At 40.6% G+C, this 23,310-nt stretch overlaps 1 protein-coding gene across 1 annotated transcript in view; it reads left to right on the top strand.

Annotated features, from left to right (window-relative positions):
- Positions 1–19,840, top strand: part of hcn4 (hyperpolarization activated cyclic nucleotide-gated potassium channel 4) — a 306,960-nt gene extending 287,120 nt beyond the window's left edge. Inside the window, exons 7-8 of the mRNA XM_062067018.1 lie at positions 9,150–9,314; positions 16,777–19,840. Of these exons, the coding sequence (XP_061923002.1) occupies positions 9,150–9,314; positions 16,777–19,253 (2,642 nt within the window). The 3' untranslated portion in view covers positions 19,254–19,840. The remainder of the gene's footprint in view (positions 1–9,149; positions 9,315–16,776) is intronic.
- Positions 19,841–23,310: the final 3,470 nt, after the last annotated feature.

The following is a 23,310-nucleotide window of genomic DNA, read 5'->3' as shown; positions in this document are numbered from 1 at the left end:
CTGCATTTGACCCATCCCCTTGTTCAACCCCCTGGGAGGTGAGGGGAGCAGTGAGCAGCGGCGGTGGCCGTGCTCGGGAATCATTTTGGTGATTTAACCCCCAATTCCAACCCTTGATGCCAAGCAGGGAGGTAATGGGTCCCATTTTTATAGTCTTTGGTATGACTCGGCCGGGGTTTGAACTCACGACCTACCGATCTCAGGGCGGACACTCTAACCACAAGGCCACTGAGCAGGCTTTTGTGGCCCCATTTGTCGCGGTTTATGTGACACATGAAACATGACAAATTTGGGGGGTTCACTATCCACTTTAGCCGCCAGATGGCAGTAGAGTGTTTAATATCTTAAAATGTGTTTTGTGGCAATTCCAACATTAACCACAGCATCAGTTGCTACGGAGATCCACCCAGGAATGGGGTTTCCCTATGTGAAACAAAAAAAACAACGATATAGTCCAAAAGTGAAGAAGAGACTAGAAACTCAACACAAATATCACCAGACAAGACACAGCTGATCTCCCGACCTATGGCGATGAAAAGAGAACATCTCATAGCCCAAAGGGAAACCACAAGTGGTGTCAAACATGGTAGCTCGTTTGATTACTTGGGGGTACAGTAGCATCCTCCCCTTAAACAAAAAGGACGCGTCAAGTTCAAACAACATACCACTTCTTTTTATTGCAAAATCCAATTTTCCTCTGTGTCATTTAGTTTTGATGAATGCCTTTGTCTCTTAAGTTGGGGGGACAGGGGGGGTAAAAAAGATCATCATCTGGACAAACATGTTGGCAAGCGAGTAGATATACTCCCGTCTCAAGCCTGAGCGAAGGAACAAGAATTTTTATCGGAGAATTTCTCTCTTCGCCCTTGAATGCAGCCGGAACAATATCATCGTGGTGTAATGACGTGTTTCATCTCGAGCCGCGGTTATCTTGTATCATGACTGGTGTGATGTTCATTTGAGCGATCGCAGCCCAATTATTTTTGGAGAGGCTGATTATGAATCATCTCATTGTTGCTGAAGACTGTGCAGAAATGGGTCGTCGTAAATGAGCCGTAGCTTCATTCATGAGTAGACTGACTGTAACCTATAGAACACATCCGCAAAAAATCTGGCCCAAGTTGAATAGTGCAGCAATGTTTTGCACTTTTACTATTGTCGTAGAGCAGGGGTGTCCAACGTAAGGACCGCGGGCCTGGACAGGTTTTTTCCGGCCCGCGGGACGAGTTTGCTAAGTATAAAAATGAGCCAAATTTTTTTAATGTTGAGTTTTGAGAAAAAAAATAAGGTTTTTAAAGGCCTACTGAAATGAATTTTTTAAATTTAAACGAGGATAGCAGATCCATTCTATGTGTCATACTTGATCATTTCGCGATATTGCCATATTTTTGCTGAAAGGATTTAGTAGAGAACCTCGACGATAAAGTTTGCAACTTTTGGTCGCTGATAAAAAAAGCCTTGCCTGTACCGGAAGTAGCGTGACGTCGCAGGTTGAAAGGCTCCTCACATTTCCCCATTGTTTACACCAGCAGCGAGAGCGATTCGGACCGAGAAAGCGACGATTACCCCATTAATTTGAGCGAGGATGAAAGATTTGTGGATGAGGAACGTGAGAGTGAAGGACTAGAGTGCAGTGCAGGACGTATCTTTTTTCGCTCTGACCGTAACTTAGGTACAAGGGCTCATTGGACTCCACACTTTCTCCCTTTTCTATTGTGGATCACGGATTTGTATTTTAAATCACCTCGGATACTATATCCTCTTGAAAATGAGAGTCGAGAACGCGAAATGGACATTCACATTGACTTCTATCTCCACGACAATACATCGGCGAAGCACTTTAGCTACGGAGCTAACGTGATAGCATAGGGCTTAACTGCAGATAGAAACAAAAGAAATAAACCCCTGACTGGAAGGATAGACAGAAAATCAACAATACTATTAAACCATGGACCTGTAACTACACGGTTGATGCTTTCCAGCCTGGCGAAGCTTAACAATGCTGTTGCTAACGACGCCATTGAAGCTAACTTAGCTTTGGGACCTCACAGAGCTATGCTAAAAACATTAGCTATCCACCTACGCCAGCCAGCCCTCATCTGCTCATCAACACCCGTGCTCACCTGCGTTCCAACGATCGACGGAGCGACGAAGGACTTCACCCGATCATCGATGAGGTCGGCGGCTAGCGTCGGATAGCGCGTCTGCTATCCAAGTCAAAGTCTTCCTGGTTGTGTTGCTGCAGCCAGCCGCTAATACACCGATCCCACCTACAGCTTTCTTCTTTGCAGTCTTCATTGTTCATTAAACAAATTGCAAAAGATTCACCAACACAGATGTCCAGAATACTATGGAATTTTGCGATGAAAACAGAGCTGTTTGTATTGTGATACATTGTGTCCGAATACTTCCGTTTCAACCATTGACGTCACGCGCATACGTCATCATACATAGACGTTTTCAACCGGAAGTTTCGCTGGAAATTTAAAATTGCACTTTATAAGTTAACCCGGCCGTATTGGCTTGTGTCGCAATGTTAAGATTTCATCATTGATATATAAACTATCAGATTGCGTGGTCGGTAGTAGTGGGTTTCAGTAGGCCTTTAAGTGTGCCTTATATGCCGGAAAATACGGTATTAAGAAAATGTTTAAGTATCACTGTGAATCAAAGAAGTTGAATGCCCTTTTTTCAGTCCCTACCACTCGTCAAATACATAGCCACCCTGATTTATTCTGTCCGAATTTGGCAATATGACGCATAAGGATCGAGTGTGAGCAGGTTGTGAGATGGTGGATGAAGGCTAAATTTGAGCAAGAAGTGAGTGAGACATATAAAGTGCATATGAAAAGAGGAGAAGATAGCTGAACAAACCATGTCCAAGTGGAGAAGACGGCTGTGAATGTGTACGTATAGAAATACCCCGCCTGTGTGTGTGTGTGTGTGTGTGTGTGTGTGTGTGTGTGTGTGTGTGTGTGTGTGTGTGTGTGTGTGTGTGTGTGTGTGTGTGTGTGTGTGTGTGTGCTCTGCATGTTATGTAAGTGGTCGCTTGTGGGGGCAGCCCTGGCTGTAGCGGCACCGGGGGTCCATTTCCCCCCGCAGCAGCGCTCAACAGTAATCCCCTCTGGAGAAGAGCGCCGCAGCTCTGTATTAAATCCTCTTGTCCTGTGGCTTTCTGGATGAAGCCAACGCGGCCAAGATGAGCTGCTGGGCTGCAGTCGGGCGTCTGGCCTGGTGGACGTGTCTTTGCACAAGTCAAGCACACACATTTAGAGAGACCAGACAAGAGCGGGATACAATCAGTCGTGCTTGAGTTTTGTTATTGTTTAGCTCAAGGCTAAACAATAACACATAGCTTTTTTATTCATATTTTTGAAAAATATTATTTAATGCTGTCCATACCATTTATTTCCGTATACTAATTTTTTTTTTTTTCTTCAAATCGACCGAATACACAGGAAAAATCAGCAAAGAAATGTTGTGATAATAATTTTACAAATATAATCAAATAAAATAAACCCGTCAGGCTATCGTGAGCGTTGCTTGCGACGTGACCCAAAAAAGTACATTTAATGATGAAGCAAAAGCCATGGTGCAGCTGGGTAGTGCACCGGAAGCATAGGGAAAGCTATGCAGGAACCAAGTTGAACGCAACACAATCACACTAAACACACAACAGAGAATAGTCATTTAGCCCTGAAAGAGGCAACCAGGCAGAATTAAATAGAACTAACTAACAATCAGTAACAGGTGTGCTGGCGGGACAAGGAACAGAAAGTAAATGTGCTTCAAAACATACAGACCAAACAGGAAATACTGACAAAACAAGACCACCGGGACAGGAAGTTATTCTAAAACACAGCAAAATAACAAATATAGTCCAAACTGTCATGTGGGCTCAAGACAGAACTATACTTGTAATATGTAATGCACTTATTATGAATGAATAAAAATGCATGAAAGGGTTCAAAAATAGTAAAACTTGGAGTGAATGCAAAAAGCAGAAAAAAATATATACCTTATTCACAAGTTTTTAATGTGGCGCCGTCTAGAGGCATGGAGAGGGACAACATTATTGTGTGCTGTTAAAGCAAGAATAGTGGTACCTCAAATATCCAAAACCAAATCAATTTTTGCATAACAAATAGTACAAATCTATTTAATCAGTTCCAGACACCCAAACATATTTACACAGAACACATTTTAAAGATAATTACCGTATTTTTCGGACTATAAGTCGCAGTTTTTTTCATAGTTTGGCTGGGGGTGCGACTTATACTCAGGAGTGACTTATGTGTGAAATTATTAACACATTACCGTAAAATATCAAATAATATTATTTAGCTCATTCACGTAAGAGACTAGACGTATAAGATTTCATGGGATTTAGCGATTAGGAGTGACAGATTGTTTGGTAAACGTATAGCATGTTCTATATGTTATAGTTATTTGAATGACTATTACCATAATATGTTACGTTAACATACCAGGCACGTTCTCAGTTGGTTATTTATGCGTCATATAACGTACACTTATTCAGCCTGTTGTTCACTATTCTTTATTTATTTTACATTGCCTTTCAAATGTCTATTCTTGGTGTTGGGTTTTATCAAATAAATTTCCCCCAAAAATGCGACTTGTACTCCAGTGCGACTTATATATGTGTTTTCCCTTCTTTATTATGCATTTTCGGCCGGTGCGACTTATACTCCGGAGCAACTTATACTCCAAAAAATATGGTATATTTTTGTTTTATTTTTTTAATCAAGTATCAAAGTTTTCTTTTCTATGCCCGACGTTGGGTTATTTTGCAACCGTACGCGATAAAAACAACTCAGAGTTACAGTACACAGTGCTCTTGAACGCCTCATCAAGTGAATGGAAGCGGAGTGCTTGCTGGATCCTAATTCGACACAAAGAAGGGAGACAGACAGAGTTGTTCAATGTTCTGTGTGCAACAAATAAATCACACACACAGGCAAGAATCTGTCAATGGTGTCGGATTTCTAAAAGAAAGCATTCTTCACGGACTAGGTTGTTATTCGCAATGTTTTCACTACCATAACTGAGAACGCATGCGAAATAACGGGGCAACGTTTGGTGAAAAGTGTTGTCGGGAAAATTTGGGCATACGAAAACAAAAATATCACTGTACAAACATATTTATATTTGCGTTTCCTCCTGAAACATATTTGTTTAATTGTGCTTCACATAGACAGTATATTTTCCCGTATGCATAATTTATAACAACACACCAGAAACAACTGTTTTGGCCCCACGATTGTAAATCTTTTGAGACCAATTACTGCCTGTTGTTGTTATACTATAGTGATTGGCTTAGTAAGTAGACATTGATCACACTTGTACAATTCAAAATGCCAGAAAAGGAGTAGAAATAAGCAGAGCTTATTGAATCTTTTTCAATTAATATTACAAAACCCAAAACTAGTGAAGTTGGCACATTGTGTAAATTGTAAATAAAAACAAAATATTAAATTCTATTCAACTGAATAGACTGCAAAGACAAGATACTCAACGTTCGAACTGGAAAACTTTATTTTTTACAAATATTAGCTAATTTGGAATTTGTTGCCTGCAACATGTTTCAAAAAAGCTGGCAAACGTGGCAAAAAAGACTGAGAAAGTTGAGGAATGCTCATCAAACACTTATTTGGAACATCCCACAGGTGAACAGGCTAACTGGGAACAGGTGGGTGCCATGATTGGGTATTAAAGCAGCTTCCATTAAAGGCTCAGTTATTCACAAACAAGGATGGGGCGAGGGTCACCACTTTGTCCACAAATGCGTGAGCAAATTGTCCAACAGTTTAAGAACAACATTTCTCAACGAGCTATTGCAAGGAATTCAGGGATTTCACCATCTACGGTCCGTAATATCATCAAAAGGTTCAGAGAATCTGGAGAAATCACTGCACATAAGCTATGATATTACGGACCTTCAATCCCTCAGGCGGTACTGCATCAAAAAGCGACATCAGTGTGTAAAGGATATCACCACATGGGCTCAGGAACACTTCAGAAAACCACTGTCAGTAACTACAGTTTGTCGCTACATCTGTAAGTGCAAGTTAAAAATCTACTATGCAAAGCGAAAGCCATTCATCAACAACATTCAGAAACTCTGCCGGCTTCACTGGGCCCGAGCTCATCTAAGATGGACTGATGCAAAGTGGAAAAGTCTTCTGTGGTCTGACAAGTCCACATTTCAAATTATTTTTGGAAACTGTGGACATCGTGTCCTCCGGACCAAAGAAGAAAAGAACCATCCGGATTTTTATCGGCGCAAAGTTGAAAAGCCAGCATCTGTGATGGTATGGGGGTGTATTAGTGCCCAAGACATGGGTAACTTACACATCTGTGAAGGCGCCATTAATGCTGAAAGGTACATACAGGTTTTGGAGCAACCTATGTTGCCATCCAAGCAACGTTAGCATGGACGCCCCTGCTTATTTCAGCAAGACAATGCCAAGCCACGTGTTACAACAGCGTGGCTTCATAGTAAAAGAGTGCGGGTACTAGGCTGGCCTGCCTGTAGTCCAAATCTGTCTCCCATTAAAAATGTATGGCTCATTAGGAAGCCTAAAATACCACAACGGAGACCCCCGAACTGTTGAACAACTTAAGCTGTACATCAAGCAAGAATGGGAAATAATTCCACCTGAAAAACTTCAAAAATTGGTCTCCTCAGTTCCCAAATGTTTACTGAGTGTTGTTAAAAGGAAATGCCATGTGGTAAAAATGCCCCTGTGCCAATTTTTTTGCAATGTGTTGCTGCCATAAAATTCTAAGTTAATCATTATTTGCAAAAAAAATAATTAAAGTGTCTCTGTTCCAACATTAAATATCGTGTCTTTGCAGTCATTCTATTGAATATAAGTTGAAAATGATTTCCAAATCATTGTATTCCGTTTGTATTTACAATTACACAAGGTGCCAACTTCACTGGTTTTGGGTTTTGTATAATATTGGATACTGTAACATAATATATTACCATTTTATAATCTTATTCTATTTATTCACCCGGACGAGCCCCCGATTTATGTTATGGTCCCCACTGCTGTCGTCTTGTTAAAAAGGGACGCGTAACATGAAAGAACGCTTTGGACTTCCTTGTTGTTTAGTCAAGTTTATTTTGCTTATAATGTATTAGAATATTTGTGCGATATACAGACCGGCGATCACATGGACTGGCAAGCGTCCCGGTTTTTAACTTATGGGCTCTTTTTGGCTGTCCAAACAGAGCCTGTAAGCAATGACTTAGATTTTTCAGCTTCTTATTTTTAACTGTACGCGCAGGAGAGCATAGGGATGGTACTTTAACAAATAGCAATAGTAATTAGGAGGACTTACAACGTTGTCTTTGAGGGCTACAATCCTACAATGTGAGCCTGGCATGACTTACCCTGCAAATTTCCGATGCAGTGCTGAAAGGGGCGAGGGGTGCCTTTAAAGGAAGGCGCTGTGATGTGATCGGCCGTGATTGCTACCAGCCCTTTAACGCAGCCGGCTTCATTGTGCGCGTTACATGCTGCCATCATAGCCTCTTGGCCAAACATAAACAACAGCCAGCGCTACAAATTTTTTTATTGATTAAAGCAGACGTGGCCTCATGCGCTCTCCGCAGTAACTGTGCACGTGTGTGTGTATGCACAAAATACGCAATACAAGGGGGGGATAAACGGAAAATGACTTTCTCACAAAGAGACAGCAGAAAATGAATGGAATGAAACACACAAACAGCATACTCACAAATAACACAACGAGTTAGCATCCTCATTGGTGCAGCCATAGCCACATATGCATATATATGGAATATGTAGCCTCTATTATCACCACCATTTATAGTGAAAAGCTCTCATGAATAAAACACGCTTACAGCGATGTGATGATGCATGCATTCGTTCTCCGTGCCGACACCAGCGCACTCCCGTTTCGCATGCACACAAAACAGTACTGCAAACTTGTTTAATGGAGCATTAGTTTTCTGAGCAGTTGTGGCAGATGAGGTCTGACACACCTCTGATCTGTGTTGTTTTGAACATGTACATGAGTGACAAAATAAAAGTCGTATCAGGATCATTTGTCTTGATTTTAGCATTTAGCTCGCCTTTAATGGGTAACAAACCACAGTATATGCTGTTGGAAATGAATGCTGGCATACACAGATGTCCTCCAAAGTTGGAAAAATATTTGACAAATGGTCAATGATTTACTGACAAATAGTAGCTAAGTCCCCTGCAAATATGTTTTGTAACCAAAATTGCTCAATCCTCTCTCCCAAAAGTGTGTGCCAAATTTGGCTAAACAAACCAGGGTTGCAGTAGAAGTTTTAACGAGCGGATTGAACTGTGTGAGAAATTTCAAGTCATTCCAAACCATGGGGATCAAACTTTTGATCCCCATGGCTATCTACACGTCTGTTAAAATGTAATAATCATTTATTATTCTGTTGTTTGGTACTTTACATTAGTTTTGGATGATACCACAAATTTGGGTATCAATCCGATACCAAGTAGTTACAGGATTGGTCATATTCAAAGTCCTCATGTGTCCAGGGACATATTTCCTGAGTTTAGAAACATAATATAATGTTTTTTTAAACCAAAGAAGATTTGTGATGCCAAAAAATATAGACGTAATCATAGTAGTATTAACAAGATACGCTACTGTACTTGGTGGTGGGCGGACCGGTACTTTTCAGAGGCGGTATTGTACCGAATATGATTAATTAGTATCGCAGTACTATACTAATAGTATACCGTACAACCCTAGTAGAACGTCCAGCGGGCCGGATTGAAAATCTTAATCTTTAATCGTATTTTGCCCAGGTCTGGAATACACCAAGAGGTATGTTATTAAACATTTTAGGTTACAAAAATGACTGGTTGATGGGTAAAAAAATCATAGTCTCTTGCTGCTAAATCTGAGTTTGTGTGTGGTTGAGTAGATTAACCTGCTCTGCATTTTTACATGTGAGAGATTTGGTGTGATTATGGATTACCTGTTTAACCCCTTGACCATTCCAGGTGCAATAATTGATTTTAGCCCCAAATTTAGAAAATGTCACCTGTTGACTAGAAGGTAAGCGTTCTACTAACCTTATGTCTTTTTTTTTTCTGTTAATACAGAGATATGTTTACTGACTCGAGGCAGAAGGACAGCAAGCGTCCGGGCGGAAACGTACTGTCGCCTGTACTCGCTGTCGGTGGACAACTTCAATGAGGTGCTGGAGGAGTATCCCATGATGAGACGGGCCTTTGAGACAGTTGCTCTGGACAGACTGGACAGGATTGGTAAGAATTCATTGTTCATCACTTGCCATTGATCAAGTGGAACGGTTCGGTCTGGTTGCAATTACACCTGGAAATGTTGATGGATGCATCATTTAAGAACAGTTTGACATCATCGCAACGTGACAGAAATTTAGTGAAGACAACAAATCTACGTACAGTTACATGGTTGGATATTTTGGGACCACATTTACAGCAAAAGCCAAGTGCAGTACCATACCAAACAGAACCGAACCACATTTGTATTTATGGAAACGCGACTAACATTTCTATATTTCATCACAGAAATGCTCGATTTTGGCAAGTTGAGTTCAGGATAGTTTATGTTTCTTATACACTGCAAAAACTGAAATCTAAGTAAGATTAAATATCTCAAATAAGGGTGATATTTGCTTATTTTCTGTCTGATAAGATAATTATTCTCACTAAGCAGATTTTATGTTAGTGTTTTACTTGTTTTAAGGGTTTTGGTCTGAAATGATCTCAGTAAGATATTACAGATTGTAGCTGAGATTTTATGACCTACACTGTAAAAAAAAAATCTGTAAAAAAACGGTCATCTACTGGCAGCTACGGCTGCCAAACGAAAACCATCAAATTAAAGTAAAACATTGTAAACCAAATAATGATCAATAACATTATATTTACAGAAACGTTCATGATACATTTTGCGGAAAAATATCGTAATTTTACAGATTTTTACTAAATTATTAAAATCAACCACCTTTAATAAAGTGACGATGCAAACAGTTCTGCAGAAAAATACCTTTATTCTACAGAGTTTTTCGAAATTATTACGATCAAATACCTTTAATGAAGTGACAATGCTGGCAGTTCCACAGAAAAATACCATTATTTTACAGATTTTTTCTGAATTGTTAAGATCAACCACCTTTAATAAAGTGACGATGCGAACAGTTCTGCAGAAAAATACCTTTATTCTACAGTTAGATTGTTAGTAAGGACATAGACTTTTATATAACAAGTTACATATTTAATGAAAGATAATTACTGTAATTTTACATGAATTTGAAAGTAATTTAAGAAAACAGAAAATGCTATGTATAATTAATTTGGTATTTTTCTGTAAAAAAAAATAGAAATATACATAGTTTGTCATTACTGGCATATTACTTAAAATAACAGGCGGATTGTTTATTTACAGATAATGTCTTCAATTCTACAGTTTTATAATCTATTTTAAAAAAATGGAAAAATTACAGTAGAAATTTAGAGTAAATTAACCATAAAAATAGGATTTTTTTTTACTGTGTATATTGAGTAAAACATGCTTGAAACTAGAATATCAACTGATGCAAAGCTGTGTCATTAACACTCACAAGTACAAAACTACTTTTTTAACGTTATAATTTCTTACTTCAAGCATGAAAAAAAAATCATGATGCCGAGCGCATATCATTATGTCAAGATAATGGCACTAGCATTTACTTATTTAAGAATATTTTTCAACATATTGAGCAAAATCCTCTCATATTTTTTCTACCAAGAAAAGTCCACTTGTTATTAGTGAGAATATACTTATTTGAAGGTATTTTTGGGTTCATTGAGGTTAGCTAATTTTTGTTGTTTTGGAAAGTCTTGACAAGCCGAATTTTCTTGTTCTATTGGCAGATAATTTTGCTTATTTCAAGTAAAATACCCCTAATTTTTGTTTTTGTTTTTTCTTGTTTTCGAACACTGACTTTTTTGCAGTGTAGATTACTCGATAAACACAATACCACAATATATTTGATTGTGATGATTCCCGAGCACGGCCACCACTGCTGCTCACTGCTCCCCTCACCTCCCAAGGGTTGGAACAAGGGGATGGGTCAAATGCAGAGTGTAATTTCACCACAACTTGTGTGTGGGTGACTATCAGCGGTACTTTAACTTTACCTTTACCTTTATTTTAAGTAAAAAAAACATAAGTATTAAATAAGTAATAATAAATCAAATTAGAAAATTAGTCATAGAACGCAGACTTCCGCCAGGGCCCACCCCCTACCTCCCAACAGGAAAAAAGCCCTGAATCAATATGTTGATCCGGAAATTGACATTTGCCGTGAGTTTAATCAAAATGTGCCCATAAATTTTTGAGCTATAAACAGCAGAATTAAATAAACAGAGTGAAGCTTTTGTCAGTCATCTACTCTTTCTGTCTCTGTGGGTGGAGTCGGGGCTGCACGCATAAACACACAGAAGTGTAATGTAAATGCAAGGTAGCGTAGTATAAATGATCGAGATCAGGCTTAAAATATAATAAATTGTTCATTATCTTTTTTGGGATATTTTCTGGAAGTTTCATCAAAATTTGCCTTTAAACTTGTGAGTTATGTTGCTAACTAATTAACAGACAGGCAATCGCATAACCCAATATGGATCTATTGCTTTAGGTACATAGCATTAGCGGTAGTAAAATATTTGTGTTTCTCACTTGCTTTGTACAGTAAATACAGATGTCTTAAAATATATACAGTACGCAATATTCCTTACACTATTCATAAGGTAATTTAAACATATACACAATAGTGTACTGGACGTAGTTAATAGTCATCATTTTAGGAATGACAAATGTGTGTATTTAGAATGTACAAAAATATTAAATGTTATGTAGTAGGCATCCGATATTAGCAAAAAAAACAAGTATCGAAGATAACGGCTTGCATCTAAAATCTCCGTTGTAAGCTCCGATACAAGCAGTCCTGCAGCGTATTTACTTGTGCAAAGCCAGTTAACATCTAAATGTCCTCCAATAAGCACACAAGGTTGATCTTTTCTTATATTTTAGTGAAGTCGTTTACAAAAAGTAAACACGGTAGGCTTTAGGCCACACCCTTCCTTTTAATTGAACAATATTGTCGTCTACAACACAATACGTCATTTGTCAATATAAAGACGTTTCAAATAAATATAGCTGCTTACACATACAACGTCTCCAAGGCAGAAGCGTATTAGAAAGTATCCAGTAACAAAGGTGTTTGCACCATTTAACGTACGGCGTCATGACCTTGATTTAATGAATTGTGCAATGAATAGACCAATAGGAGCCGCTAAAAAACTCTTTACTGTACTTCAGAATTACAAAACTGTCATGTTTTTCATACTTCCCTTTTTTTTATTTTACTTGATCAAGCTTTTTCTAACATTTCACACTACAATATAATACAAGTATGTACTTGATATTGGATCGTATTAATATCTGTTATGGACAAAACTCAAGGCTCCAATGTCGGTACGGTATCGGAAGTGAAAAACTCTACTGCTGCTACTTGATTAATTGATTGATTGATTGATTGATTGAATTGATTGAAACGTTTATTAGTAGATTGTACAGTACAGTACATATTCCGTACAGTTGACCACTAGAAGGTAAGTTTTTCAACTTGTTTAAGTCTGGGTCCAAGTAAATCAATTCATGGTACAAATATACAGGTATACTCTAAGCATAATACAGTCATCACACAAGTTAATCATCAGAGTATATACATTGAATTATTTACAATCCGGGGGGTGGGATGTGGAGAGGGGGGGCGGGGGGATTAGGTTTGGTTGATATCAGCACTTCAGTCATCAACAATTGCATCATCTGAGAAATGGACATTGAAACAGTGTAGGTCTGACTTTGTAGGATATGTACAGCGAGCAGTGAACATAGTGAGTTCAGAAAGCATAAGAAAAAGTATATACATTTGACTATTTACATTTGATTATTTACAAATGTATTTTGATTATTTACAATCCGGGGAGGTATTATGTGTTATACATAGTAATACAACATTGGAATTGTGTATGACATATACAAAAGTATTTTAAAACAATGATAAAAAACGATATATGCGAAATATGCACCCGAAGAAAACTGCTGAATTTGGATTTTTGTCATGTTTCATTATTTAGTTGTATGTATCTTTTGGCTTTTGTGGAGTAATACTAGTATCAGGGTGTAGAATAGGTCAAGGAAAATAGCCAAAAAAGTGTTTGTTTACACTGGCCTTGTTCTTGTGTGCACCCATGGACGTAATAATATATTTAATTGGCCCTTCCTTGATTATTTCTTCACCCTTTTACCTGCTTTCCTTGAATCCAATTCTGTGTGTGTATGTAACGTGCTCCGTGACACCGTGTTCGAGTTCTCAGACGACAGTTGAGGGTCGTCAAAACGTTTTTGATACTCAGTCAACGCTGTTAAAAGAGGCAGACCGCGCTCTGGATGTGAATTCCCTGTTTGATCTCCGATGGAGACAATTGATATTCTCTCCGTATCCATCACGCTTCCCAAACCCAGCCTGTGCAAATAAAATATTCACAATGAAAGGCACGTCTGTATCATCACTCAGGCATCGCTCGTATGCTCTGTTTTATCCTTTGCTATGTTTAGCATGGAAGATAGAGACATTGCTTCGGGGAGACTCTTTGTAACAAATGGCTGCTTTGAAAAAATATGGTGGGCTGATAGTGATCTTTCTGAGGGATGGTCTCCTGTGTACGGCCTTTTCTGCCGAGCTTGATGTTCTCCTCCAGCCTTCTCCCATAATAAAGTCACTGGCGTACTTTAGCCCTGATCCACAAATTAATTACTCTGTTGATAGACTTTGCACAATCTGATTAGAGGTTTGCAAGCGATTAGCGGTCAGGTGGATCAAGGGTCATCCTCGGAGGAGCGCCGCCACCAGTCATAACAAGGAATGGAGAGATTGATCTGCGCCTAATTGCATTTGGAATATCTTTGGGTTCCGGAGCCTCGAATTGAAAATGGCAGGACGGTGAATTGACCTTGTCACCGCTCGTTCCACCGTTCAACAATGACTAATGGAGTTTGAGTCTAGAGATCTGCATGTTTCTGCAGGAGGTGGTGGAGTGAGCAGTAAGTGTGCACGTCAAAGTGACGTAACCTGTCTCTCTGACCTTGCGCACACTTGACAAACTCGGTGTAACTTCCAAGGCTCGGAATTATTTTTAAAGACAATGAGACAAAAAGTTATTCCACATTTTCATTTTTGGTGCGAAAGATAATATATAAAAAATATGAATAATCGGTGTCCTTAGTTTCTTTAAGCAGATGTTTGTGTTGTGTGTCAATTAGATTAATATAATGTTTAGAAAATTAGCAAGTAAAATAAAAATAAATAATAATTAATTGAATTATTTGAAATGTAAAATATATTTAGAAGAAAGACTTGTATTTTTTTTATTAAATATTATTTGGATGGCGTATTTTTGGTGTTTGGAAAATTACTTTCCAGAGTACTTACTGGGGACGGCATGGAGCAAAAGGGAGAGTGGCCGTGCCAGCAACCTGGGGGTTCCTGGTTCAATCCCCACCTTCTACCAACCTCGTCACATCCGTCGTGTCCTTGAGCAAGACACTTCACCCTTGCTCCTGATGGGTCATGGTTAGGGCCTTGCATGGCAGCTCCCGCCATCAGTGTGTGAATGTGTGTGAATGGGTGAATGTGGAAATAGTGTCAAAGCGCTTTGAAGGTAGAAAAGCGCTATACAAGTATAACCCATTTACCATTTACTTTAAAAAAGTAATTATAGTTACTTGGCCATCCATCCATCCATTTTCTACCGCTTGTCCCTTTCGGGGTCGCGGAGGGTGCTGGAGCATATCTCAGCTGCTTTCGGGTGGAAGGCGGGGTACACCCTGGACAAGTCGCCACCTCATCGGAGGGCCAACACAGATAGACGGACAACACTCACACTCACATTCACACACTAGGGCCAATTTAGTGTTGCCAATCAACCTATCCCCAGGTGCATGTCTTCGGAGGTGGGAGGAAGCCGGAGTACCCGGAGGGAACCCACGCAGTCACGGGGAGAACATGCAAACTCCACACAGAAAGATCCCGAGCACAGGATTGAACTCAGGACCTTCGTATTGTGAGGAACATGCACTAACCCCTGTACCACTGTGCTGCCTATTACTTTGCCCAAATAGTTAATTAATTACGCAGTTGAGATGTTTCATGAGACCAGAGTGTGTGTATGTACCTTTAAAGGGCCAAATGACGTGTGATATCAGCGCCCAGACAAAGGAGCATTAGCTCACCTGTGTTTGTTGGCTTAGACTCGTTGTTTTCTACGGCTGCTACGGCAGCTCTGTTGAATATTTTCACTGGATTATGTTAGCGCTAGTTAATAAAGAGATTGAATGTGTTTCGATGGCTGTGGTCTCTTTGTCCACAAATGGTAGGATTGCAAGGTCACTTCAATCCTTGATTTGTCTATTATTCCTTCAAAGTATTAGTGTGTATGTGTGGGTGTACTTACTGTACATGTTGTGTAATGTTTACTGTGTGATGGTGTCTCCTTGTATTTGATATCAAGTTCATTTTACTGTGGTGGTGGTTATGGCTTTCATTAGTAAAAATATAGTTCCTGCATTGAACTTGCTGTGCTTCTAACGCTGTCATGTTGACATACAATCACATCAAAAGTAGCGTGCAACGTTACATCAAATGTCTTGTTTATGGTGTTGTAACATTAAAAAAGTAGTTAATTAGATTACTCGTTACGAGTAAAAGTAACGGCGTTAGTAACCCCAATATAATATAATGTCGTTATTCGGAACTCTGCTTTTACTGCACTTCAACCAATCAAATCTTTGACCCACCACTTTGTTTCCATGTTGCATTTTAAGTAAAAGGCAATTAAATAAATACATATATCATTAAATAAATAATTTGGTAATTAATAAATCACTAATGAAATACGCAAACTAGTCAAGAAATAAATGAATGTGTTCGATACAGTTATTACGTGTTTTATTGCACAGAGTAATTAGCCTTATATTAACTTAGTTTTCGCTTACACTTTATAACAAATTGTCATGCAACGTAGTAATCATGACATTAAATAACTACATTAATTTACATAAATATTGAATGATAATAATAAATGTTATCATCAGAAAGATCCGTTCAAGGAATGAATCAATGGATTTATTTAAGTCACATTGTAAATAAATATATAATATAATTTATGTGAATCTTGGCCAATCAGAATCCCTTTATAGTATACATTCCAGTGTAAAGTTTTGTTTATATTGTGTCCCCTGTTGCTATGGAAACCCAAAGTCAGAGCTACTGAGACATACACCGCCTACACCTTGAGGCTGTCACGCTTTCAGAGCGTGTGTCTCTGGGTAGTTGTCTCCCACCTGTATTCCCTTTTTCTCTTTTGTCTTCCCTACTCACTCCTGTATTTATATTTTTACATCTCTTTCTATTACAACCATTTTTCTTTTTATTCCCTTTTTACATTTCTCTCTCCCTTGCTGTTTCTGTGCTAGCTTCCACAAACGAAAGATGCTGTTAAATAAGGCTGTCACTCGAGTACACCAAAAATGTCAGCTGAGTCCTATCGGCTGACAAGATATGCTCATTCTTATTTTATTCCCTTTCTTTCTCCCTCCTCACTGTTTGTTTGTGTGTCTGTTTCTGTTTGTGTGTTTTTACAGGCAAGAAAAACTCCATCCTGCAGCATAAGGTGCAGCACGACCTCAGCTCTGGCGTCCTCAACTACCAGGAGAATGAGATCATCCAACAGATTGTGCAGCACGACAGGGACATGGCCCACTGTGCCCACCTCTTACAAAATGCCCCTGCTCAGACGCCTCCATCACCTACCCCTGTCATCTGGGCCCCGCTGATCCAGGCACCTCTCCAGGCAGCAGCCGCCACCACCTCAGTGGCCATCGCCCTAACACATCATCCCCATCTGCCGTCAACTCTTTTCAGGCCCCCGGTTTCTGTTCTAGGGTCCCTAAAGGACCCTCCCAGTCGGCAAAAGAAGTTCCACACATTTGGTCCTTCATCACCAGCTCCTGGTTCTGCTGGAGATTCTCCTGCCAGCACACCTTCAAAAATACGCTCTGGGGTGGACATGTCGTTGCTTTCTTCTTTTCAGGCTCAGCATGTAGCATCAGGTTCAGTGGCAGCTAGCTCCAACCAACAGGGTGCAGATAGTGGAAGCCAGTGTGGACAGAATGAAACAAGGTCAGGATTTAGTGCGAGTGGGACCTCAGCATTTTCTCGCAGACCGTATTCATCTTCTGGTTCACCCTCATCAAGTATGGCCCAGCTACACTCACAACCACAGCATCAACAGCCTTTTCGCTCAACTACCCCACCTTTGTCGAATCTCTTCCACCATGGATCAACAGGTGGAAGCACAGGGTCAGGAATAAGTGGCAGCGCAGTTGGAGCCTGTGCCAGTGCATCAGACTGGCCTTCAGGTGGAGCAGTAGGGGGTTCTATGGAAGGGGACGGTGGAGGGGACAGTGCATGGGCTGCCGAGGTCTTTACAACTGCAGCAACAGAAGCAAGTTCACTGAGCAACTTTAGATTGAGTTCAGCTCCCATTGGATCAGCAGGGGTTATCTCAGGGGAATCAGTAGTAGGGGTATTTGAAGGTTCAGTGGGTGGTACTTGTAGCAGATCAACACTAGTGGCATCAGGTAGTGTTACCTGTGCATCATTAGCAGATTCCTCCAGGAGATCTTTGAAAGGGGTCTCTCGTGGATCAACGGGAAGGGCTTCTGGAGAATTACTTGGAGGGATGACCACTGGCGGTGCGTTAGGCAGGTTTTCGTTTGAAGGGACTGCAGGAGAATTAAGTGTGTCAACGACAACTGTGGGATCTCTAGGAAGGGCTTCTGTTGGGCCAGTAGGGGAGACCTCTGGAGATTTACTGGTCTCAACAGCTGCTACTGCATCATTAGGTAGGACTTCTTTTAGGTCAGTTGCCACGACTTCTGGAGAATTACTTGTACCAGTGACCACCGGTGTAACATTGGGGCGGGCCTCTGGTGGATCAGAGGGAATGGTTTCTGGAGGATTAACAGGCGGATCCACGATGGGACCCCTAATCGGACTTTCTAGTGACTCTGTAATAGTAAACCCTGGAGGATCTCTAGGAAGGGCTTTCAGTGGATCTGCATCGAGCTACATTAGTTCGAGTGTGCAAGGGGAAGGGACGATTGGATCACATAAAATCAAATCAACAGAGGGGTCTGTAGGGGGCTGTGTAACAAGTGGCCCTTCAGGAGGCATCTCTGGTGCAGTTGTAGAAGGACTTATTTCTTCTACACGCTGTCAGAGTCCTATATCGACTGGCTCTACTAGCCCCATGCCGGGACAGCTTCTTCACAGTCAGCCACCTCCCAAGCCTCCTCAAGTGACCCCCTTCCAACAATTTGCAGGAGGGGGCAGGACTACAAGTGGCTTAAATCTCTTCCACTCCCCTCCACAAGGATCCCAATCCCCAAGCAGAGGACAAAATAGTCAACAGCCTGCTGATGGTTCCCTATCATCCCTTGGTCATATTGGCCTGGCAGGCCTCCAGTCAGGATTCCTTCCTCACCAGATGTCCTTGGAGAGGTCTGCTTTGGCTTCCTTGGCCCAGTACGGTTCAGCAAATGCCTCTCCATGCCTTACTCCAGTGGCTCCCAGCCCGACTTTTCAAAGCCCAGTTATGAGCAGGACTTTCCACTACAGTGACCCCACCGGTGCCCCAGGATCCGAAAGTCCTATGCTCATGCCTCAATCCTCTCTTCCGTCATATCCTCCAGTCCAGATACAGACCACAGGAAGAGATTCTCAGCTAGGTCGCTTTTCAGAGGATCTAAAGCTGCTATCCAGCTCGCACCCATTGCTTCCCCAGGAGGTGGCCCAGGCCTTAGGCCAACAAACTACCTGCTCCTCCATGGAAGCAGGTTATTACCCCTCACCTTTCTCCTCACCAACTCTAAAACCCAAACCTTGTAGCTCAGTTCCGGGGCATATGACACCTCCAATCCAGCTTTCTCCAGGGCACTCGCATCAGACTTGCTCTCCCGGAGCCTCCCCTTCCTCATCACTTCGGAGGGGCTCCTCTGCCTACTCATCGGATCTAGAAACTCAAACTGTCCGCCCGAAGCTTCCGTCCAATTTGTGAGGATTGATCACACCCTCCTGTGCTCCTCCAAACTGAAACACATCCTATGTCACGTGTGGCATTTTCCCTTTTCTTTTATCAGATGTCACTGTGTTCCATTTTCATTTGACCTTCTATTTGCTGTGATTTCAAAGACACTTTACAAGGTAACACTGTTTTATGCTCTGTCCTATCATTATTTATACATCATGTATATAGATAGAGATATATTTAAGTGAAAAGTTTAATCAAGGAGGGTGTGAAAAAGATCAATATTTTACATGGATAGACAGTTTCTTTACGCTCCGAAGATGTTTGCAAGGGACACTTTAGTTGACTGTATACAAATACTCATTTTGTCTGCAGGAACCTATGCACTAACACCTGTGTTTAAAGCTTCTTGTGTGTCTCATACAAAAGTTATCCACAGTTTTGCTAAAACGATACCGTATCATACAGGATCGCATATTGTTGATTCCTAAATGTAGAGACTGTGCTTATTTATCATATGTGTAAACCTTTCAAAAACCTGACGACAAAAAAGATTTTAGGAAACCAAAAAAACTTGTAGTGAGGTAATGTTTCACCTCCTCGTTTCCCTTCCCTAACCCTTGTTTTATATCACTTTATTGTAATAATAATAATAATCATGTTTTTTGAAGCAGGGCGAGGAAGGATGCTAACGGGCTACCCTCGATCTCGAGATAGCTGCATATGAACGGCGGTGACCGTGTCCCGAACACTTTTGTCTTCCAAACCCATGCCGCTGATGTGTGTCGAAGGCGTGTGTTGTTGTTCTTCCTGAATGTGTGCAACTGTTCTTGTAGCGAGTGTACGCGACTCAATGGAACAGTCGGATGCAAGGCAGGACTTTTAAGCCGGACCGAAACTGAACATTGCCTTTTATTTATAGGATTTCCATGAACCACAGCTTGTCTGTGCAGAGCAGGAGTGGTGAATATTTTGTCCTATCAGGGGCCATTTTTATTTTTTTTTATAAAATCCTCCAAGGGTCATTTATGATGCGATTGTGGGTTAATTTTAAATCTTGGGGCTTTTTTTAGCATTGCATGATATCAACAGTTTATTGCCCACGAGCCATAGGTTCCCTACCCGTTGTATAGAGTCAATTATCCAGGTATTTCACAAAAATTGAATCAAAGACAACTGGACCCAAAAAGACGTCCAGTTGCCTTTAAGCTATCTTTTGTGTAGTTTATTAACCATATTTTGTGTGTTGCTACATGTAGCACTTGGACCTTTCCAAGTCCAAACATACAGTTTTTACATACATTACACAAGTTTCAAACCCCTCAGAATGGACATATAACTTGACGTTTTAATTTGAGCATTATTATCTTCTTCTGTGGCTGCTATACCATCAACATAGGCACGTCTCCTCGCCGAAGTTTAGCGTTGAGTTTAAGATCTTGAATGTATGTACATTTGTGGTCGCTAAAAGTCAAGTACTGCATTACTGAGTGGGACTGTTCCGCAACTTCAAATGGTCATTTGGTTTCAAAATCTTGAGTATATGTTTTTTTATTGGCAAAAAGTTACTGTACACCCTGCAATTTTAAAGTAGCATCTTTCCCAGTGATGATGTATTGCAATACCGACAATGTAAGTGAAAGCTGGCGTACAAAAGTAGCTATATTGGTTTAGAGCCGAGGTGCCCATCAGTTCGATCGTGAGCTACCAGTCGATCCTGGAGCTTGTGTCAGTCGATCGCCAGGCTTTAAAAAAAAAACAACTCAGAATTACCAATCATCAGTCTTCACTATGCCGTCACTTTCGTCGCTTGATTGACATACACGGCACCCGGGGATTTTGTGAAATGATGATGGCTGCTGCGAACTCATTATGAAAAATTACACAACCTGAGGTCAAAAGTCTAAAGACCGACCACACAGTTCCTGTCTTCACAATAAAAGGGCTGCTCCATCCTGCCTGCGTTAACAAAATAAGGGTTTCCGAAAACAAGCGCATACGAGCTAGCGAGCTGTCGAGTTACTCTCCAATATATTTCCTGTAAAACGTATAAAAACGAGTATGGAAGTTGGACAAATAAGAAGCTAAAAACCAACCATATCATCTGGTATTGCAATGACAGGAGGATTTATTTTCTCCTCCACAATGTAAATTTGAAGTTGTGGAGCTTATCAGCACTACTGTGAATCCTGTCTGATTCCAATCAATGCAAGTCATCAGAATAAGGTACTGCAATACATCAACTTATATTATTGTCTTCAAGAAGGGAATATTTATGTTTTTATATACAGTACAGGCCAAAGCTTTGGACACACCTTCTCCTTTCAATGAGTTTTCTTTATTTTCATGACTATTTACATTGTAGATTGTCACTGAAGGCATCAAAACTATGACACCTGTGAAGTGAAAACTATTCCAGGTGACTACTTCTTGAAGCTCATCGAGAGAATGCCAAGAGTGTGCAAAACAGTAATCAGAGCAAAGGGTGGCTATTTTTAAGAAACTAGAATATAAAACATGTTTTAAGTTATTTCACCTTTTTTTTGTTAAGTACATAACTCCACATGTGTTCATTCATAGTTCCGATGCATTCAGTGACAATCTACAATGTAAATAGTCATAAAAATAAAGAAAACGCATTGAATGAGAAGGTGTGTCCAAAATGGTTTTGGGACTATTATTGACAGAAAAGCATTGAGAGGGCATAAACACAGATTTTATAATCTACCGACCGGGTATGTTCTCAACACTTCTTTTTTAGCTTTTTGATTGGCTACTTTTCGTGCCATGTCACAATTCATGATGCCATGACTGGGGGTGGCGACGGCAGTCCCAATAGACATAATATTTACTATTGTCCCCCAAAACCCATTTTGAAGCCAATCCAAGGGACAAATTCACTCTTAACACACCTCAAACCACAGGACAATCGTATAAGGCAATCATATGTGAAATAAGATAATCGGACGTTTACCGTCTTTGGTCGGAAGGCAGACAATCGGAACAAAAACTGCGGGATTGTCTTTGTGTGCACCTGGCTTTGTCTTACATGAAAACTAAATACATGTGGGAATGTATCCTAGCCGTGGACCTAGTTGGTTGGTATCTCATCACCAAGACACACACACATCCAGGTTCCACTGCCACAGCTGAGTCCCCCCCTACTCAGTCACAGCAGCCTAATTTAACAAGACATGTCTGTAATCCCTTGACCCTTACAGAGGTGCGCGGTGACCATCTCCACTCATTACACTTCCCAGAAGTCCCCGTAATGAGGAGGAAAAGCAAACACGAAGGACAAACTCACAATTACGGACAAGATTAGTTTTTTGTTTTTGTTCCCAAATACCCTTAATATTTGATTCTAATTCAACAGGTCGGGACATTGTTTTAATACGGCGAAAAGGTAGCATTGAACGGGCACATGCAAGTCACGGTTGACGTGAACGTCGTGAAGTGGCAGGACTCAGAGCAAGCATCCTTAGTTTGAAGGGAACCGGAAAGTGAAATGTATTCAATTTAGTCACTAGTAAAGCAAATGCTTGCATACATTCTCTACTGGGTTAGGACACAAACCCTCCATAGGCACTTTGGGCAAGATCTGACCTTTTGACAACCTGACTCTCGCCAGATCCTTGTAGTTCGCTGAGCTCCACACAAGCATCTGGGCTCGAGGGCATTGCAACCTACTTCAAGATAGCAAAAAATAGCGAACCTATCAGGATCACCGGGCGGGATTTCATAGATGTGACGTAGCGCCGATGGGACTGTTTGATTCAAACAACAATGGCGGCACGTACAAGGAGTCGTGTGCTAACATTGATTCTGCTATTGCAACTGTTTTGCGACATCGATCGTCTATTGACATTGCTGCGTTGTTTCAGTAAATGTTCTCTAACTTTTCGCTCTGTCGTTATCCAATATGTCGGCTGTTCTGTTTTGGATTTCCCAGCGTCGCTCTCATCAGCGTCACGGGTTGATTTCGATGTGAGTGGTTGAACTAGCAGGTCATTCAAGATAACGGACAAGTGGTTCAACCAATCACATGCAATGATCTTTTTACAAGGCCCCGCCTTCTGAAATACAT

Source organism: Entelurus aequoreus, linkage group LG02 (genome assembly GCF_033978785.1).
Source record: "Entelurus aequoreus isolate RoL-2023_Sb linkage group LG02, RoL_Eaeq_v1.1, whole genome shotgun sequence".
Classification (NCBI taxonomy): domain Eukaryota; kingdom Metazoa; phylum Chordata; class Actinopteri; order Syngnathiformes; family Syngnathidae; genus Entelurus; species Entelurus aequoreus.
Note: the sequence above shows the minus strand (reverse complement) of the source record. Positions and strands in the feature narration are given on the sequence as shown.